Source organism: Ambystoma mexicanum, chromosome 13 (genome assembly GCF_040938575.1).
Source record: "Ambystoma mexicanum isolate Mex_15411 chromosome 13, UKY_AmexF1_1, whole genome shotgun sequence".
Lineage (NCBI taxonomy): Eukaryota > Metazoa > Chordata > Amphibia > Caudata > Ambystomatidae > Ambystoma > Ambystoma mexicanum.
The window spans coordinates 689,233,929-689,255,119 of NC_090938.1; the positions used below are offsets into that span (position 1 = coordinate 689,233,929).

Here is a 21,191-nt window from a genome sequence, read left to right on the forward strand (position 1 = left end):
AGTATTTTTTTTTTATGTTGCCTATCTATTTTTTAAATAAAATTTTTTACTAGACCATTCCTTTAAGCATTTGAAATTAACTATCGTACTAGGTCTGACAATATTTCAGATAGTGCAAGAGCTTTGATAAGGAGGTGTGGGAAGGGGAGGTAAGGGATGAGACAGACAACGACTATCATACTAGACCGGACAACATTTCTGGTAGTGCAGGGAAATGACAAAAAGGTGAGGGGGGGGGGCGACTATCGTAGGAGCTCTATGCAAATGCAGACACATGTAATAAAGACAAAGTAGACCGGTACTAAGATGGAATTGCGCTCCCCAGCCTTAGCGAAGAGGCCTGAGAGGCGCTTAATGAACCGGTAACGTAGGAAGAATTAGAGGAAGCTATATCCTCACTGGCTTCTTGTAAAGCGCCGGGGCCAGAGGGACTGGGAATAGAATAAGACTAACAGGGATATACTGATGCAACGTTTCCTCATGCTATGGGGAAAGGCTTGCACTGACGAACTTCTTCTGACATTGTCTTAGGCAGTTATAACAGTATTATTGAAACCAGGCAAGCCCCCCGGAGAAGTAGCCTCCTATTGCCCATTGTCCCCGATTCACTCAGACGCAAAAGTATTAGCTAAAGTATTGCCAAACAGGCTCATTCCAAACATGCACCATCTTGTTCACCCTGACCAATCTGGCTTCGGACCTCGCAGATCCAAGGCCCTGAATCTGCAACGCCTTTTCAGGATTATTTCCCAGATAAACCCCTGTGCATCTGCAGTTGTATGCATCATTGGACGCTGAAAAAGCTTTTGGCTCTGTCTCTTGAAACTTTTTGTTTGGTGTACTTAAATGTTTTGGGTTGGGGAACCGATTTATTGGCTATGCAACATCACTATATACTAACCCAACAGCTAGCGTTCGTACTAACAGGACTATGTCACAGCTGTTCACATTGTCAAGGGGTACATGCCAGGGATGCCCCTTCTCACCTCTTTTGTTTGCACTCACAATAGAACCACTTGCTCGACGGATGAGAGACCGGCCTGGACACCGAGGGATACGCGGGACCCCCATAGATTATTTCCTTATACGCTGATGACACTCTACTATATTTGCGTAACCCAGGGTTAAATATTAAAGGAGCAGGTAGCCAGATTCACAAATCATTCAGGATACAAGATTAACACTGAACAATCTGAATTGTTCCCACTCACAGAGAACACAGTAGAACCAGAGGAGCTTTGTGGATTCCGATGGGCTCAGTCCATTAAAAGTATGGTCTGAGTTTCCAATGTCATTGTATGGCAGGATCGCTCTACTTAAGATGATGGTAGCTTCCAAACGATTATACTATTTCAATACCATCTCAATATGGCCAGGGCGTAAATTCTTTGTTAAGCTCCAATCACTAGCAGTACAATTTGTGTGGGAGGGCAGTGTACCCCGTATGAGCTGGGAGGCTTTGACTGGAGCCCTATGATCAGGGGCCTGGCTGCCCCCGATTTAGAGTTATACTACCTGGTGGCACAGGCACACTATGCAGGAGGTTGGTACAGACCAGATCTCAGCCCACCACACCAGACACTGGAACGATACGGGTCAGCCCCGACAGAGCTTAAAATCGGTAATTTTAGATGACCACTAGGTAGAGACTCATGTACATCGATCCAGTGCGCACAACAGTGAATGCATGGAATCGAATATATTTAAATGGCTCGGTGTAACCACCCCTTATAGCAGCAAAATCCCATTGAGGAAATGTCCGGGTCCCCCCCTCCCCCAACATTTGATGTCGATGCTCAAATGTCATGGGATCCAGGGAAGGAAATGAAGTTGGGAGATCTATATCATGGGGGGTAGATTTGTAACAAAGGAAGCATTTAGGTTAAAATGAGGGAATAATCCTGTTAGGATGTTACAATATTTTCAGATCCGAGCAGCAGTGCGGAAGAGATGGCCATCGTTGGAACCGGCCAGGAACACCGTAATACAGCAAAGGGAAATTGGGAGGAAGACATTGCAGCAAGCATAGAAAAGACTAAGTGGCAGAGGTATTGCCTACTAACAAAGGAAGTTTCACTCAATGCACGGCTCTGGCTCATACAATTCAAAATACTAAATAGATTGCACTATACCCCAGCGAAAGTGGCATGATTCTCCCCTAATGTATCTGGTAAATGTATGAAATGTGAAGAAGAGGGCGCGAATACAATACATATGTTTTAGTCTTGTCCTAAGGTGACAATTCTGGCGGGAAGTGGCTGAGGTGCTTCATGTCATGACCAAGATTCCCCCCCGCCCCCCACCCTCTTCCCCCTTAAATACTTGTTGAGCGACATAGGAAAAGTTGCTGTTAAAATGCGCAGATTGTTTAACATGGGCTGTGTCGTAGCAAAGAAATACACTCTGTTAAAGTAAGTCCGCACCAACAATTTGGGAATGGCTCAGAGAAATGACCTATGTAAGTGAAAGGGAGGAAGGATATGTTGAAACAGTAACTGCAATGAGTAGGCCGAAAGACATATGGGGACCATTTCAGGAATATGTAAGAGACTTGCAGTAACAATGTTAAAACGCGTAATCCTAACATCAGATAAACAAACGTATTGTGTGTCTGTGGCGATGTCGTCAATGGATGCAATGGGAGATTGCTGAATGTCATGTTACCGGTTTGTTAACTAAATTTTAAAGAATTACAAAATTTAAAATAACATTTTGAAGATGGTCAACAGTTGTTCTGAAACGATCTTAGTTTTTGGATGTTATACAATAGAAATGAAAATTAAATGATTCAAAATAAATACTTAATCTTATAAATATATTCATATATATGAGTGAACATAGGATGTCTGTCCTTAAAGTGGGATGGCAGTTTGTTTCAATTGGCCAGCTGATTTTCCCTGGCATACATTTTGCTCAGGATTGTCCCACTGTGGTTAAGCTCTGCTGTGATTTCACTTAAGCGGTCTCTCTGCATGCATTTGTCTCCCAGGTGTCCCAGTGCGGTTTGCCCCCACAGTGGTTTTGCCCTTAGATGTCTCACTAAGGCTTTGGCCAGTGTGATTTATCCTTTATGCCCCTACGGTTATTTTCTAGTTGAGCAATTTCACTCCATCGTTGCCCTGGTGCCCACTGCTTCCAGCGCCCACGTTTCTTTCCCATTCTTTCTCTGCTACGATTCAGGGCTGTACACTGAATGCAGTCTGCTGCCATGAATACCAACCCAACATAGGTTGACTTAAAAATACTCCTTGCAATTACCCAAACTGAGGCACACCACTACCAGAGGTTTCCACACCAGATGCATGCTGCAAAAGCCCATTGTGGGTTCCACTGATTGCTCTCTGCACTGACATGCTCAAAGTCAATGTTTCAACACACATTTACATCAACTAAACCATCCACACATAGCAACAGCAAGTGAACACCTCTTCCGGCAGGCATCAAACACCAGAGTACCATCAGAGAATGATCCTGGAAACGCAGGGACATATAGACAGATTACATTTCAAGGTACCACCACCCTCTGTAGATCACACCAAAATGTTAAATGCTGGAAATACAATATACATTTTTAGAAAGTGCAAGAGGAGCGAGCCTACATCCTGATGGAAGAACACACACAATAAATTGACATTGTATTGCTTGGGGTTCGCTCACAGCATTGATGCAGGATAGTACTTGTAAGATTTGTCAGCCCTTGATATTAAAATTCAATTTTAAAATAATGATGTCCATATGGCGTTGTCCCACTGGAAGTGGGCAGGAGGCATCCATTACCAATGGGTTTCAATGCCTGTCTGACTGGGAGAGTCTCCGGTGTTCACCAACAGCATGCTTGAGGCGTTATGAAACAATTTTAACCAGTTTTAGCCCATACCCTTAAATATAAAAGGATTGTATACACCAAAATAGGGTATACATTGAGATTCTGTACTTTGCAGTATAAGGGATGTTACTCGGAGCCTGACCGTGGAACGTTCTGAAGCACACCTGGTATTATTATACACATAACGACTGTTGTTCAACCTCACTTCTGCCCCCTACGGAAAGAGACAAAGAGTGGGAGCAAATGTCTAAGACAAGCATGAGACAGTACAACAGACTTTCGCATGGTGGCACAGCACTGATCAGAAAGTCACAGGCAAGAGAAGGCAGAAAATAGGCGGCTACTTGGTGACAGACAGTTAACAGAATAGCACAGGTTCCCACAAGGAAGATAAAAAGCCACAGTGAGGTCCATAAGGGGACATTGGAAGGTCAACAACATTTAATAATCACTGGTGAAGTTAGTGGAAGTCACAAAGTGATATGTGGAGCTCAGCTAGATGTCATGCTGACACAAGATCACCAGGAGGTCAATAGTTGACATGGGAATCCAGGTGAACTTACAAAGATCAACAGGATGTCACAAGAGAGGTCACCCAGAAGTCAAAGGGCACATGTGGCAGTCATACATGAAAGGGTTAAAAAGGAGACAAAGGGCGGTCAGAGTCCATAGTACGTTAAGGGGCCCTCCGAGGATGGCAAAGAGAGGCAAACAGGTGGTCACAGGATGACACAAGGAGCACGGCTATTGGTGATTCTCTCCACTGGTTCCCCGTTGCTGGCTCGTTTTATGGCTTCCATCAGCTGTGAAAAACAAAATTGAAATTAAATGGCCATCCAAGGGGGTGTTTGACATACATGAGAAAATGAATTAATGCAAGAACTGAGTGTGATAATTATACAAGCATGCAGGCTATGGCGGTGGCCACAGGGATAGAGAGACGTACACCTCCAGGACTGTATAATGGGATAGTCACAGGGATGCAGTCACCTCCTGGGAGGCACTGTGAGGAGATAGAACAGCAATAAAAAGACTGTCACCACCAGGTCTGCATGGATTATGGAATGGTCATGGGGCCACAGCGTCAACTCTTGGGTTGCATGGCACAAGGATACAAAGTATTTCACTTCTAGGAGTCAATGGCTCATGCCAGGAAAGGAATACTGAACTGGTCACCTGTTCCACAGAATTGGTAAAGGAGAGGCGGAAAGATTTGCACTCCTTCTCCATGGATATCCTAGGCAGATTGGCAAAGGTATGCAAAGGCTTTAACATCTCAGGTCAGCAGTTTCACCTGGAGTAGCACAACACCATGCACTCAACCATGGACTGTCATTGAACGCCCGATTCATTTAGAAACGTGTAGCCTTATATTTTGTGCATGCAGATGCTCGGTGAATCCCACAGGGTGTAGATAGTGTACCACAGGAATAGCCTGACCGAGATACATCAGCGGCCAAGTTATTCCAGAGGGAATAAAATCGTAGGATGAATGAATGTCAAATAGTACAACCACAAGACCCACAATGATAAAGACACCAGGATGAGTACCAGAGCCCCTGCAGAAACCTGCTGTTATACTCACATCCTTCTCATATGGGAATCCACCAAGCTCGAGTTTGGAGAAAACTATTTGGCCATTTATCTTGATTTCAAAGGTTCCTGAAAGTAGAAGAAAGTCTATGATGGTGGACCACAGCATGAATATATCTTACAACTGAAATATGAGTTGCATCAATGTTTATAATAGGAGTCATGGAAGAATAGAGCACTAACCCTAGTTGCCAGGTGGGTGACAATGATCAGCACACAAATCACCCAACATGAGGATGTGAAAAACCAAAGCTTTAACAGGGATGCCATTAACTAAATCACAGAGTTGTCATCATGATTCTCTAGAATGTATGCATTGCTTAAGATCAACTTAAAAAGAAAGTGGTGGCTCTCAGGGAAGTGCAAGTGTGTCCAAATAAAAGGTTCTCCGGGGGGGGGGGGGGGGGGGGGGGGTGTGTGTGTGTGTGTGTGTGTGTGTGTGTGTGTGTGTGTGTGTGTGTGTGTGTCCCCGTGTGTGTGTCCCCCCCCCCCCTGCCCTCAGTTGGATTCTCTTAGCCTAATTGGTCATAGCTGTGTGAGTGTGGAGCTTTTCGGGGAGACCGAATGAGTGTTCTATCCCCGGTTCGGATCCTGCTCCTTCCCCGTATGGCTTTAGATTGGATTTCTGTACCCATGTCAGGAGGGGACAGATAAGCAGGGGTGGATGGCACACCTGGATCATCACTAAAAGATCCCCTTAAAGGGATCTGTGATGGCAATGTAATGCGATCAAGCAGGTGGCATGGAGGAAGTACCGAGGGAGATCTTCCCCAGATCACCCCAGGGCCCATCATCACGTGGCTTGTGGCACCCCTTGGTGAACCCACCATCCTCCATCAAGGTCAGGCAGGGTAATGTGTCACAGCCCCCAATCAGCTCCACAGCACTGACATGCAATCTCGGGCCAATAATACCAAAAGAGTCTGGGCGCCCACAGAAAAAATGCAAAGATAGGGCACCTGCAAATCCCCTCATGGCCTGAAGGGTAGGTCCATTCACTGGGTGCAACAGCAAAAAGGCAATTACTAAGAAAACACGTTTTAAACATTAGCTTACTCCCACATTTGGCATACTCACAATGGTCATTCTATAGGAAAGCAAATTACACTTTAGATAAGAATATTTTTTTCCTCAACAAGTTATACTTTCTCTCCTTTTCCCCTCAAATCAAACATTATGTTTTCTCCCTCTTTCTGCCAGATAGTTTCTAAATACAGCCATAGGCATCCTCACCGATAAGGTGGCCCATGCCAGGAGCAACGCCATCAGGGAGGTAGCTCAGCACAGTAAGGGCATGTTTCCGTCTGCTGGCACAGTAAAATGGCCCAGCCAACCTGTGGTTTAAAATGTGCAGTCCTGTGGGGCGTGGCGAACCAGGGAAGCATGGAGCTGCTTCCTTTGTGAGCTCTGTGTACCATTGCCCATAACCTAATCCCTGCCACCCTTAAAAAGTGGGGAAAAGCAAGAGTCTACCCCAGCCGCTGTCAGCGGTCTGATGTAGGCTGAAGCTGGGGGCCGGTTGTTGCCACTCCGCCTGCTGCGAGCCCAGCAAAATTTGGAAAGATGGCGCACGGGAGTGGGATGTTGATTCCGGCCGCATAAAGAAACGCTCTCCGGCGGTTGAGGCCTGGACAAGAGTCTATGGAGCTGGGAGACAGGTGTGCAATAAAGTTCGTAATTACAGATGGAAGATGCGCTTACGATGAAATCAGAATAGCAAATAATGCTCTCCAAAATTAAAAAAATAAATCAAAGAAAGTGCTGTGACCGTAACAAAATCTATAGCGGAACTGGACAAACACGTGCTGGCAGCAGGAGAAAGACTGGAGGAGGCGGAAACAACCCTTTATGATCAAGGGCATGAACAGGCTGCACTCGCGGAAAGGATGGTGGGTCTTGAGCAACAGCTAGAATATATCCTGGCAAAGCAAGAAGATGCTAAAACAGATCTAGGCAGAATAATATCAGACTGTGAGGAATCCCTAGACACATCGCCGATGGGGAACTGGCCAAGTCAATACATAGGAGGTGGAAATAGTGTTGGATCGAACACACCGGGTCTACTCGAAGTACCAGCAAAGCAGAAATCTACTTCCCCACTTCCCCGTGTTCTTACCTGGGTCCACCTGTTCCAACTCAGAGAAAATCATGGCAGCGTCAAGGAAGCAGGAGAGGATCTGATTCCCAGAGGCATCAATACTACGGTTTCAGGATCTAGATCAAGCAAAGTTTCAGAAGAGAAGGGCACGGAGGTTGGTTATGAATTGACTGAGAGAAAAGGATGAGAAATAGAGGTGGACATTCCAATGTAGGCTGAAGTTCAGGTACCAAGGGAAGTCCTATAGCATAGCCATAGAGCAGAAAGTTGCAGAACTAACGGGACAGGATGAAGGTGGGCTTCGCAAGGAATCATCTCCTGAAAGAGAGTGGGATAGGCGAATGAAGACATTTCCAGAGAAGGAGGGTTGGAAAAGAAGTCATCCCTACCCAAAGGGAAGGGGAACAGTGGATTGGCTTTGGTCCGTCACCTGAGGTACTGGCATCTGGAATCTGGTGTGAGAACAGGAAGGTGGCGAGGGGATTGTACTTTGGTTGGTATGGTGGGGGAGGATGTTAGCAGCTTTGGCTTGGTTTCAGGGGTAAGCTGTTCTAGCTGAATTTTGATATATGGCTCGCTTCTGGGGTACAGCAAGATGTTATAGGGCACATTTTGAAACGGGGCGGTCCTGGGCACGGAGTCAGACCCCTTGGCTCTGTGGACAGGTTTGTTCCTGTGGGAAAGTTGAGTGGTTAAATACGTTTTGGTTCTGTGTTATCTAGTATGTTAAAAGGGTTATAACATTACATATAACCGGTTGTGATATATGGCGACATGATCAAGACTGAGAAAGGGAATATAGACACACACACTGATATTGATGAAGCATAATTACAGGGCGCAAAGAATAGCTATAGGAGATGGGTGAATTAGGCATTGCAACCCTGAATGTACGAGTGCTCAATCCCCTTCAAAGAGGCGCTCAATAAGGAGACGATTAACAGAGAGGAAGGCCTCTATCGTTTTTTTTGTTGCAAGAAACATATCTGTTATTTATCGACAAAGTAAGAATGAGAAGTATATTATTCCCCAAAGAATATTTTGCAACTAGCCGTTGTAAAAAGAGGGGAGTTGCTATTCTCGTTGGAAAAGGGGTTCATTTTTCCAAACAATTCCTTTTTAGGGATCCGGATGGGAGATTTTTAGTTATTTTTAGTTATCAAAGGGATAGAACTGAGGACGGCTACTTACTTTAGTCGCATCATATGCACCTAATGAGCAGGACGATCATTATTTTTCTCAGGAAGCCACAGGGCCTTTATGAAGTTCAAGTAAAAAGTGGAGGGGATTCTCAATTGCTGCATTTTATTTTTGAGCATTTGTTAGACACTTATATAGATGAATAGTGTTTCAAAGCGCTACACGGCTAAATGGGAAGGGAACAGGGCAAAAATAACAGCAAAAACATAAAATACAGTCATGGTCCTACTAGGCCTTGTGGCATTGGGGCGTGCAAGTGCAGTGAGGAGAAGTGCAGGAGATAAGGGGGAGGAGAGGAGTGGCAAGTGCTGGTGGAGGGAAGCACTAAGTGGAGCCAGGGGAGAACACCTCAGGCTAAATGCTAGTGCAGGCAACTCCCAAGAGTGGGATACAGAGCCACCAAGCAGGGGCCTGCAAGGGCAGTGCAGTGTGGGCAAGGATACAGGTTGCTAATCCGAAGGGAATAGGGAGGAAGCAACTGCGTTTGAACAATTTGGCTTTAGGGGATATTTCGATCAGAGATCATATCGAGGAGGTGCTCTGGAATTATTTTCAAGAAAATAAAGTAGGTGATATGGACTGGAGAAGGATATGGGATGCTGGGAAGGCGCTGGTGCAAGGGGAATTTATAGGGAAAACAGCAGCTTACATGAGGGAATGGGAATCGGTACGAGTTAGTGCACAGAAAGTAAGGGGTCCTTGAAATCTTTGCGGGAGTTAAAGTGCAACAACAACTCAAGGCACACTTAGCAGATCCATTGGCTCAATTATTAATACAAGCGAAACAGTCCTATTATATAAAAGGAAATAAGGCTAATGGATTTCTGGCAGCTAAATTGCATAAACGGAAAGGTAGGAAGTATATTTTAGAATTAAATGATGATGCTATCAAGTGAAGAAAGGGAATTGTTAGACGCTCCAATTACTCCTGCTGAGGTCGGAAAGGCGATAAATAGCTTACCTCACAAAAAAGCTCCAGGCCCGGACGCCTTTGGAAATGGTTATTATAGGCTTTTTAGGCTGTTTCAGCCCTGGTTAGTGCAGCCAATGACCAAGCGGTTTAATAAGATTTTGGAGACAGGGAAGGTCTCAAAAGGAGATAGGTCTCTCCATTACTTAATTGCTGCGCAAACCTAGCAAAGAACCGGCTGATTGTACAAGTTATCAACCTACTTTGCTTCTTAATGGGGGAAGCCAAAATATATACAAAGATCTTAGCTATGCGACGGATGGCTGTACTGCAGAGGATTATTCATCCGGATCAATCGGATTTCATACTTGGTCGTAATGCGCAAGACCACATCAGAAGAGCGATTAGTCTAATCAAATGGGGCGTTCAAACTGGTCAGAAATTGTCCGCGGCCGCTTCGGATGCCAGACGTGCATTTGATTGCATGGATTGGAAATATCTGAATCAACTGTTGAAAGCATTCAGAGTTGGGCCTATGTTTATTCACCTGGTAATGGCAAACCTCTGAATACTGACTATGAGACGTAGCGCTAATGGGATGTTCTCTGCCCCGATTAACATACTAAGGGGCACCAGTCAGGGTTGTCCGCTGTCACCATACATTTTTGCTATGGGTATAGAGCTGCTGGCATGTGTAATCAGTCAGTCAGTTTAGCTTTATTTCGGTCAACAGACCATATGAGCAACACAAAGGGAAAAAAATAAGAAATCTGAACCAAAAACAGACAGATTCATAATACATTATCATAACTATTTGCAAAATGTATTTCACATTAATACAGTTTAAAAGATAAAACTCGATCATAAAAAAACGTTCATATGGTTTTTATAAAATCTCTTGGGTATAAGAAAAGTGCATAGTATTTTAAGAATAATGGGCTCAATAATAATAATATGAATCTAAAGTGGTCGTAAACTCTTGATTTCAAGGAACTGTTTTCACCCACATTAATATTCAGCTAACAAGTTTAAATAATACAATGTAATCTTGCCCTGTAAATCACAACCTGTACTGCTAAATCCTCTTTTACGTTGACACACAGTGCTAAGACATCGTTTACAGTTCTAATTGATCTGTGCCTGAATAACGACTTAAAATATCTGTTCCTAGCGTAATAGTATAAAGGACAGAATAAAAGAAAATGCATTATGTTCTCTGTCTAATTTTCACACGAGGGGCCTTTTTTGGGGAGATCACAGTTCCATTTGTGCAATATTCATCGTCGACGCTAATAACCGTTTCGACAGACAGTGACTGCAGCCTACACAGGGCCATTTACAGTAGGGAGAGTGCAGGGAGGTCATACGCTTCTTTTCCTTTTAGAGAATGCCTAATCTAACCCCTTATCTTCCCTCTCATCACTGTGCTGACTTTTCCACTCGCCATGAAAAACACACCATTTAAATTCTGCCCATCTTGTAATAGGACATACCCGTGGAAAGAGGCACAAAACGCACACAAAAAAAGTGTGCAATCACTGGCTACCAAGGATCACCCTGAAAGGAATTGCAAGTCCTGCAGCCTTTTCCGTCCTAATACCTTGAAGGACTATCGAACCAAGCGTTGAGCCGCCCGCACCATGCAGGCCGAGGCCTCCATAGACATGGCGGGGGAATCCAGTGACTTCCTAAGTGACGCTGAGGGCGATCAGGGTTTGAAAGAATCTCATGTGCGAGCCCCCCCGACTTCAGTTAGCAAGCCAGCGGTCCTGTGGCATAGAAATCCCCTGGCGGCACATCACGCCACACTAAGCACATATCCCACGGCCGAACGCAGACCACGTCATCGACCATTCATAGCCACGCGGCATCTAAGGAGAGGTCCTCCAAATCATTCCTGTCCTCTGGGCCGTCGCGACCCGCATGACAGGTCTTTGAAACAGGCGTCGACCAGCCCTGTTTCAAACACAGCATCTAAAAAAAATAAATAAAAAAAAAGCCCTCCTTTCGCATGCCAAAGGGCACGTATCGAAAGGCAATTTGACGCCCCCTTCAAACACGTCCAAATTCACATCAGCCATCATATCGGGACCCGGAGTACGTGAGCTATTCAAAGCTTTGATAATCGTCACAATGTCAACATGCTCAAAGCCAATACAGAAGGTGGTACTGGTTTTATATGTTATTGATATTTTATTAACATCCGGTTTATTGTACAGTGAAAGTATGGCATTGATCCAACTCCATATGTTAATAGGATTCTTGTTCAGATTGTTGGTGCCATTTATGAAAGTTCTGTCCATTGACCAGAACTTTCGGTCATCATTATTTCTTAAAAGCTGGAACAATCCTTTCCAGTCAGCACTAATCATTGTAGATTTATGGTAACGCTGCCAATTGTTGTACCTGGTTGAAAGATGGGCCAATAGGCTCTTTTTCTCCTCAAAACCATACTCCACCGATTTTTTTTAATGGCATTGCACCTTTTTCGATTTGCTTTTTTCGCATGATGGACAGCAAAATCAAAGTTATTCGAATGGTCGGTGAGAGGAGTAGTTAAACTACGGCTCAGATGTAATTTGTTATTGAGAAACTGCATGCCATTAGATATGTCCCACTTGTGGTTGGTCAGCCATTTGTAAGAAGGCATTGATTATGTTGTGTAAAATTGCTAATGCGCCCCACATTGCTACTATTCAATATAATACGGTGGCCCTGTGTGCTGATCTAAACAGAGGAGTGCATAAGTTTCAAAAGTCGGGGGACGACACGTTGTAGGTCTGACATAGGGTGGTATGGTCACCGACAGGGTTTAGCGTAGTAATGAGATCTCCACCATTTTCCCCATTAAGTCTATCAACAAAGATGTAGTCCAGGCAAGTGGTACTGATTCCATTAGACCAGGCACCTTTAGGGGTTGAATTATCTCCTTTAAAAAAAAAAAAAATAGGCAAATAAGGTCACGCACCTCGAACAGGTTCAGCCAGATAGAATCAGTGGGGGATGCGGACGCCAAATTTCCACCCGCAGAGATGGAATCATGCCCACCTGAAAGAGCCGAAATCTTTTGCACAAGGCTGGGGGCATTCAAATCCCCAGCAATAATGGTCCTTCCCTTAGGACAAGTCTCTTGCCAAATTGCCAACGTTTTATCAATGCTTATAACAATCCCCATCATCAAAATACCCCCGGTAGGTGGTCATAGATGTTGAAGATGAGGATTCTATTATGGGAGGCTACGAAAGTGGCAGTCATAACATAAGATGAAGATGTGGCCATAGCATACGTCTTAAGTGTATACTTGGCCTGGGCACCAATTGCTAAGCCCCCACGCAGCCTGCCCCTTTCCCATCGTGTGGCTGGGGTTTGTAGTCATCAATGAGGAAAGCCTCCCTGGCCCAAGACTCCTGTAATAAAAATAGATCACCCTCTCCAACAAAGGCCATGCCAATAGGGTGGGCGAGGAAGGAACGAAAGCCATGTGTATTCCAGCATAGCCAATCAAGTGCAGCATCCTGCCCATGCTGTCAGACAGCACCCCTGACCTCAGGTAGAATTTCACTGGAGACAATCCCCCTATCATTCCCACAATGTGGACACGTGCAATATGACTTGTAACCGGTCTTCCTCTTTTCCTGGGTGGGAGGCTGTTCCTTCAGACACCTGATCAGCGCGGGAGTTTTGGGATATACATAGCATTTGTCCACATTATTCCTCTTGCAGCCAATGTTCTTTAGGCCCAAAGATTTCAGGTTCTCAGCACATGTCCACAATAATGAGGCCACAGCAGCTGATCTATAAGTACCCAGTTCAACACACTGTGCCGCTTAGGCAGTGTGATGCAAACAATATCACAGTTTGTAATTGCAGCCAAACAGGGAATAGTTTTCCATAGAGAGAGAAGATTTGTGTGGTTAAGGAAAGGACTCTTTTCGGATGAATTTCTTCAGGTTTTACTAGTTTGCCCATAGAGGAGAAGAAATTCTCATCAGTTTGAATTAGGTAGTCTGGTAATTGGTTGAGACCTGGCAAAACTTGAGGAAAAGATGGCATTTGCATCGGTCTAGTGAATTCTGTACTCCCAGTGCTTGTGCTTTCTGGTTGCCTTATTGTAGGCAGAGCCATTAAAATGGGGTATGGAGTATTTGTCTGGACCGAATGTACCCACTCATCCAATGGGCCATGCAGAGAAACTTGGTGTCGGGTGCCATCGGAATTGATCTTTTGTAACCACCCTGTTTGCAGTGACAGGTGATATCATAATTGGTGTGTCCTGGTTTCCAGATGGGCAGCTTATAGAGGAGCTCAAGAAAGCTACTCTTTTCATATTAATATCACGGTTATAGATGTTTACAGGTTTGTATTGTTTTTTGGGCGCATAAATAGGACTATCAATCAGAGATTTCATTGTATAATGCATTGATAGCGTTGCTGTCTGAAGCTCCCACAATGTGAGTCGGAGTGGATAATCGCGAGGTTGGTTATGATGCAGTCCGCTGTGTGCTCCACTTCATTTTCACAAGCAAGTTTTCCCTGCTACTAATTTTGAGGTGTTGGTTGTCAAACCGATTTCATTAGTCTCGCCCTTCACACTGTCATTGAGAATTACTCCCACCTCTTGGTCAACAGAAGTTTAAGCTCCAATTGTTCCACCGCAATATTTGCACTCGTGCAGGGCCTCCATTTTCACAAGTAATGAATTCCCCTCAGGGGACATATGGTTGATAGCAATAGACAAGGTCTCATCCCCACTGCAATAGTTAGGAGGCTCTGGCGGGGAAACAAGTGCTTCCAAATTTGGGGTGACCGAGATATTTAGTTCATCACTAGTAAAAAGAGAAAAAGCGGGCGGATCCAGCTTCCCCTATCTCGCGCCCACTCACTGGAATGCCCTACCTCCCACTATCCGAGGGAAGGCCTCCCTCACCACCTTCCGCAAAACTCTGAAAACTACCCTCTTCACATAAGACCCGACACACCAGCACGAATACTTATCATATATGTTGTAATATACGTCCCAATGCAATATCTGTAACAGTACGATATCTTGTAGTATTCATAATGTGTTAACAATCGCTTTCATGCCTGTACCATGTAACTAAGTTATTGCAAGTAACAGCGCCTCAATGCCCCTGGGCTGCTTGCGCACTATATAAATATAAATAAATAAATCACCACAAGTTGAGGGTGGTCGTGTCGGGCAGGATGGCTTACTTTAAGCTTCTACACAATTTGAGTAGAGAACCGTAATTATCCATAGTTGCTGAACAGTGGGAAAGGCTGCTGCTGCCGTTCTCCATAGGTTCAGAAATCGAGCATTGGGTGTCGGTCGGCTGAATGGTCTGTACAGTCTGGGTATTTAGAGTGTTGGTTTCTGTGGTTCCCATCATGGGCATTCCAGATAGAAGTGCGAGATCCCACAGTCCAGTACGTTTCTGTTGTGAAGTAATGGTGGTACTACTTGTGTAGTCCAATTTGCCCTTTTTTGCCCGGGAGGCTCGGCTCCGAGCCTTGATCGGCCTTGTCGGCTACGAGTCCGTTTCCCACTACTTAAGGTGCATTTCTTCTTGGTGGGCATAATTGTCAGAGTCGTCGCTTGGGGCACTATGTAATATATCGGGATACAAAATATGTATAAAGCAGAGAGAAACCCTTGTACCGCCTGAGTCAATTGGGGGACAGCAAACAGAGGCTGGGCTCTGTAGTAGGAGGTCGAGGGAGCAGGACACACCTGTGAGAAATGTCACGCCTGTGCTCTCTCTTGGTAAGGGCATGCTCTCCACCAAAACCATCCACCCTCCCCCCAACTCCACAACTCTCTTCACACTCCCCCGCTCTCATCACAGACCCTATGCGTAATCGCGGGGTGCGGGCTGCACTCACCACAGCAGAGTGAAACAGCAACCGGGGTGTCAGGATTAGTGGGGAGAGTTGGGATAGGAGGAGGCAAAAAGCTGTTGGGGATTATGGAATATAGCGGGGATATGGCGGTTCAGGCTGTGTAGTGTGCAGAACCACCACACTACACTGGGCTCCTGCACTGCTAGCCACTTATCGTTTGTCGCCCTGCCAGAGGATATTTGTCTCAGCTCACTGCTCCCGGCTCTCAGCTTCCAGCTCTCCCGTGGGAGAAGTCGAATCAGATGGGCAGAGGGGCTCAGGCTTCAGGTTCAGGCTACAGAGCTGTGAAGCTGCAGGGCTCGTCCCGTCTCTATGGTTACCCTCCTTCCTCCTTCAGGGCTAGAGGAAAGCATTGTTTTACTGACGTTCACGCTCTCACAGCTGTTTCTGACACTTTGGCCATAATATTTCATCAGGTCCAATGCGGACCTCTATAGAATTTGGCACCATAGGTGCTGAGTGAACCTTACATCTGATTTTCGAGCGATGTTTACCAATCCTTTATTCACTGGACGTCTGGTTTGCCCCACATAGCATAAACCACATAGGCACTCTATCACGTAGACCACTTTGCACGGTTTGCAGTTTGAGAAGTGTCCAAGTATCCATTCATTTTCAACCATTTTTTAAGATTTCATTTTCTTTGCAAACCTGCATACCGTACAGTTGCCGCAAGAGTAATGGCCAATGATCTCTCTCAGGTTCCACAGGGAGCTTCTTATTTCATGTTTACACCATGCGGGCATGTGCCAGATAATCCTTTAGGTTTTTGATCTCTTTAGGGCCATGCGTGGTAGTGGTTCCCCTGGCATGCTTATTTGTACCAGTGGCCAGAATGTCTTAATTATTGTTCTCACTCTGCGGGTGTCTGGTCTGAAAGTTGTTACACATAATTCTCATCATCACCGTTTGACCTTTGGGATTAGTAAGGCATCTCTGGGAGTGCATTTAGCTCTCTTTCTGACATTTTTCAGCAGGCTTTTTGGGTAGCCTCTTGTTCTTTCTCCTCCAATTGATCCCCAGGATGTTGATATTCAGATAGTTCGGAGCATTTTCTGCGGTACCGTCTGTATGGGAGATTTTCCTTCACATTTTTGGGATGGTGGCTTTCAAAGGGTAATTGCATGTTTCCGTCTGTGCTCTTTTTATACAGTGTGCAGAGTAATTTCCCTTCTTTATTTAGGATGGTTAGGTCCAGGAAGTTAATGGAGCATTGGCTGCTGCACATGGTAAATTGTATTTCAGCTCCAAGGGTGTTCACAAAGGTACTAGCAGTGGTACGGCGCACCTATGCAGAGAGTCAATCCCATCGTACCCTTATATAGACGACTGGCTGACAACAGGAGAAACTCCACAAATATGCAAATACAACACCCAACAAACAATCAACCTACTGTTCCAATTCGGATTCCCTATCAACGAGCAATAATTAAGTCTTGCACCCAGTCAAATAAAACAATTCCTGCAAGCAATCATTAAAACAGAAGAGGAGCTGGTCTTCCCCTAAAACGAGAGAGCACAAAACATGCTGTTGCAAGTACCTCACTATATAGCCAGTCGCCAGATAACTGTATGCAAGGCAAAGAAGGCAATGCGCCTACTTAGGATGATGGCCTCATGCACTTACCTAGTTCCACACCCACGGCTGTGCATGCCCCCAATGCAAGAGTAGTTTGCAAAGCAATGGTCTCGGGCAAGCGGTCATTGGGACGATCTAGTGGTTGTTTTGCTAACCTTAATACAAGCTCTTCACTGGTGGTCCAAGGACAACTTGCTAAAAGGAAAACCCTTTCACAATCCATCAGTTCGAGCGATACTAACTACAGATTCCTCACTCTCTGCATGGGGAGCCCATTACCTTCATCACACAGCTCACGGGCAGTGGACACAAACTATAGCCAAAAAACACAAAAAGTCCAGCAGTTGTCAAGGCACTGCAAGCTTTTCAACAGCCTCTAGTAGGTCAAACAGTGCAAGTCCTTATAGACAGCACCACTGCCATGTTTCACCTAAACAAGTAGGGAGGCACACTCTCTCCAAGTCTGTCCAAGCTGTAACATTTGGAAGTGGGCACTCAAGTGGAATATGTTCCTAGTCTCAACACGTTGCAGGGGAAATCAATGCTCTAGCAGACACTGAGCAGGATCCAAAAGGGATCGCCCCCTGTGGATGAGCTGGTAAGGGAAATTTGCTTACACTTTTCCACCGACACCACTCCTCAGAAGGATAGTGCACAAGATGCACCAGGAACAAGTCACTCTTATGCGGATTGCTCCAATGTGGCATAGACAACTATGGTTTCAACCCCTACTGAAACTAGCAACGTGCAAACCAAATCAAGCTTCCGGGCCCCTTCAACATGTTTTTCTACAGTTCTAACTACTAAAATGTTAGCTAAACGATCCGAGTCAGCTTTGAAGTCTGCAAACAACGTGTTCGCTAAAAGGGACCTTAAATTTGTGACAAAATAAAATTCTCTTCCATAAAATGTGTACTTCGAAAAATAAAAGTCGCAATTCAAATCTGATGACACTGATTGAGATGGCCTGAGGAAATCTTAAGACTCTCTTCCAAAAGAGACCACCCTCTAAATTACAAAAAATCATCATTCAGAACAATATGATTATTTTCAAAACCATAGATCAACATCGGCACAATTTTAGATTTATAAACATTTTCAAGCGGGATTATGAAAGAATTTCATTTGGGCACTTGCCTTCAAAGCTTTGCTATATAGACCTTTCATATTCATTTTTGATAGATATCTCCAAACCCAAATATTTCATGTTATCAACTTGGAAAATGTTTAGTAGCTCTTCCATTCAGGTTGGATAGCACCACTGTTGCAAATATTTTGGAGTCAGGGTCAAGTAACACAATTGGACTTTATTTTTCGGGAGCATCTTGTGCCCCTTTCTTAAAAATGGGAACAATATGTGCCTTCTTCCAGATCTCTGGGGTTTGCTTTAAGTGGGCAATAGATAGAAAAAGATTATTCAAGATCTTGTCCAACAAAGCCGGTTCTGCTTTAAACACCATATTGCAAAGCCCATTCTGACCCGAGGCCCTAGAATCACTACTTCGTTGGATGATGAATTCAATTTGCTTAACCAAAAATTCCAGATTCCAATCTTCATACTTAAGGCTATCCCTAGTTGGAAACCAGCCTGTTGGCTGGTTATACAATTTTGCGTAATGGGATATCCATAGTGTTTCTGGAATGGGATCAGTTGGTGCTACACTCTGCCCCTCCTTAGTCGATTTGATTAATTTCCATACATGTATTTCACCTTTCGACTTTAAGCATGCTAGCATACTTTTCCCATCCCTTTGATAAACTGATGCCTTTATAGACTTAATTCTATTCTCATAGCTTGGTTTTAACTCCCCCACTTGACTGGGAATATGTAGTCCCTTCCGGTTGATTTATCTAGCCTCTTTTCTGTATTCCCTTGTAATAGATTGAATAAGAGGGCTATAATTAGAGTTGTGGGAGTACACTTTGGGTTTTCTTGGTCCCAATGTGTTTTTTTTATAAAGATTGGTAAGTATGTTGCGAACCCTGCTGGACTATCTAGGATGCTCTGGTCACTAAAAATGTCCCCTTCTAATTTCTTATTAAATTCACATACATCGTGCTGGGCCCAGATCAATCTATTCTTACCCTCATTTATAGTGACATTCTGCCCGTAATACCCAGACTATTTGGGAAACTTAATTCCATGGTCAGCTGCATATGGTCACTTGGGAATCCATTCCTTATCTCAAGTATACTTTCAGCTGCCCACAGCTCCTCAAATGTGGTCAATCATAGAAGATTAGCACCACTGAGCCAGGTGTTTTGAAAACATTTCCTTTTTTCGTGTTTGCCAGTAAATACACATAAACCCGAGCTGTCAAAAGACATCCCACCATCTCGTTCCTTTAGCATTTTGAATGGCATTTATTGACTGGCAAGCCAACAGCTCCTCATACTTTATGGATTTAAGGCAATTAGCGTTAAATCGCCTGCGACTACAATCAAACCAGGTGGCTGACTTTCCTCCAATGCGTCAATATGCCATCAATGTGATCCATCTACATCAACATAATTGCAATCTACATTTATAATGAGCATATTGACAGGTACATCCTTCATCACGACATGAATTGCCGATACACCATACAGCGAGCCATTTAGGATAGCCACATTTGTTATCCCTGTCAGGAGACCACCTTTAGGTCAGCCCACTGCATTTTTAGTGCCATTTGTTGGCAGACAGAGTAACCATCCATAATTACTTTCTTTGTCATGAAGGTTTCTTGTAACATCACCAATAAGTAGTAAATCGGCACTGGCGGCTTTGTGGTTAAATAAATGCTGAAAGCCCCGGGTGTTCCATACGCAGAGGCCAAAATCCCTGCCCTGCACATTTGACCCCTCTCAAATCGCTTTCTGCAGTTTTGGCTAACCTGAATCAATCGCGATTCCCATTTATGCACTCATAATTCTGTGCTTTTCCCCGTTGGGAATTTCCACCAAATTCCTCACGGGCCTCATGTTGAATAGCCTTTTTTTTGTTGTGAGTAGTTGTTCACACAGGAAATTATTTGATGGACCCTCCAAGGTGTAAATATCAAAGCCTCTTTGCCGAATCTCATCTGCAGATGAAAGGAACAGACCCCCTTATAATTTTGGATGGAACTGTAACTTTTGCCACATTCCACCGTTCCCAGTCACAGAACTCAATTCCGTCAATCTCTCTAGATTCAACCCCCCCCCCTCAAACTAGGTAATTCATGAAAAATAGCAAGGATCATAGGTCTATTCAGAAACTTGAGCTCAGGATCTGGGAAGATTGCTTCAATGACAAAATTCCCAGGGACCACTTGGAACATTGGTTATATTTGCATACTTCGGTCGAGATCCTTCCTTGCAATATTTACCATCAGTTAGTGAGTAATTCAGGTTGGGGTTTTTCCCAGAGTGTTAATCTTTCACCCTTTTTCCCTGCGGTCCCATGCCTACCAGGCTGCCTTTAACAATAGAGGCAGCGGGAATGAGTTCCGCCATTTAATCTGGTTCTGATGGCCACTCCTAGATATTGCCTTCCAAATGCGAGGGCACCATCTCTGTCACAATAGTGCATGGGCCTTTAGGTGCTCTGCAGCCACAACTCTCATTGTCCCCCCTCGTGTACATTATTGTCGTTGCCCACGCGGTCTGCCCCTCGAATGTGTCCAGCCACCCCCTTCTGTGGGCCAGTGAAACCCTTCTCACCCAGATGTAATACTTCATTCAAGGGGTTGACACAGGCAGAGGGCCCAGATGCCCTATCCATTTCTTCTCTGTTCTGCCCTGCTACTTATCAGTGTTTGTTCCCCAATCAGTTTTCTGATCAGGGACCTTCTGAGTGAGATTAAACAAAATGGACCTCCATCAAACGTTTGTTGTTACTACCCAAGGGAGCCTCCCCGTCATTATAAAACAATATAGGGACTTCAATGTCATTTAGAAGATATTGCAACACCCTCTCAGAAGTAGGTAACGTTTTTGCTTGTCCGCCTTGTTTTTATGTGGGGGCTATCTTTTGGGCCTTACTCGAAGCAAGTAACTTATCATTAAAGTCCTTACATAAGGGAATTACTATTTGTCTTCTTACCAATTTGGTTTTTAGTTTGTT

General features: G+C 44.5%; 1 protein-coding gene across 1 annotated transcript in view; it reads right to left on the reverse strand.

Moving 5' to 3' along the window:
• Positions 1-4,249: 4,249 nt before the first annotated feature.
• The window catches only part of MIEN1 (migration and invasion enhancer 1), a 70,095-nt gene continuing 53,153 nt past the window's right edge, over positions 4,250-21,191 (reverse strand). The window contains exons 3-4 of the mRNA XM_069634738.1: positions 5,412-5,488; positions 4,250-4,629 (exon numbers count right to left, since the gene is read on the reverse strand). Coding sequence (XP_069490839.1) covers positions 4,546-4,629; positions 5,412-5,488 — 161 coding nt within the window. The 3' untranslated portion in view covers positions 4,250-4,545. The remainder of the gene's footprint in view (positions 4,630-5,411; positions 5,489-21,191) is intronic.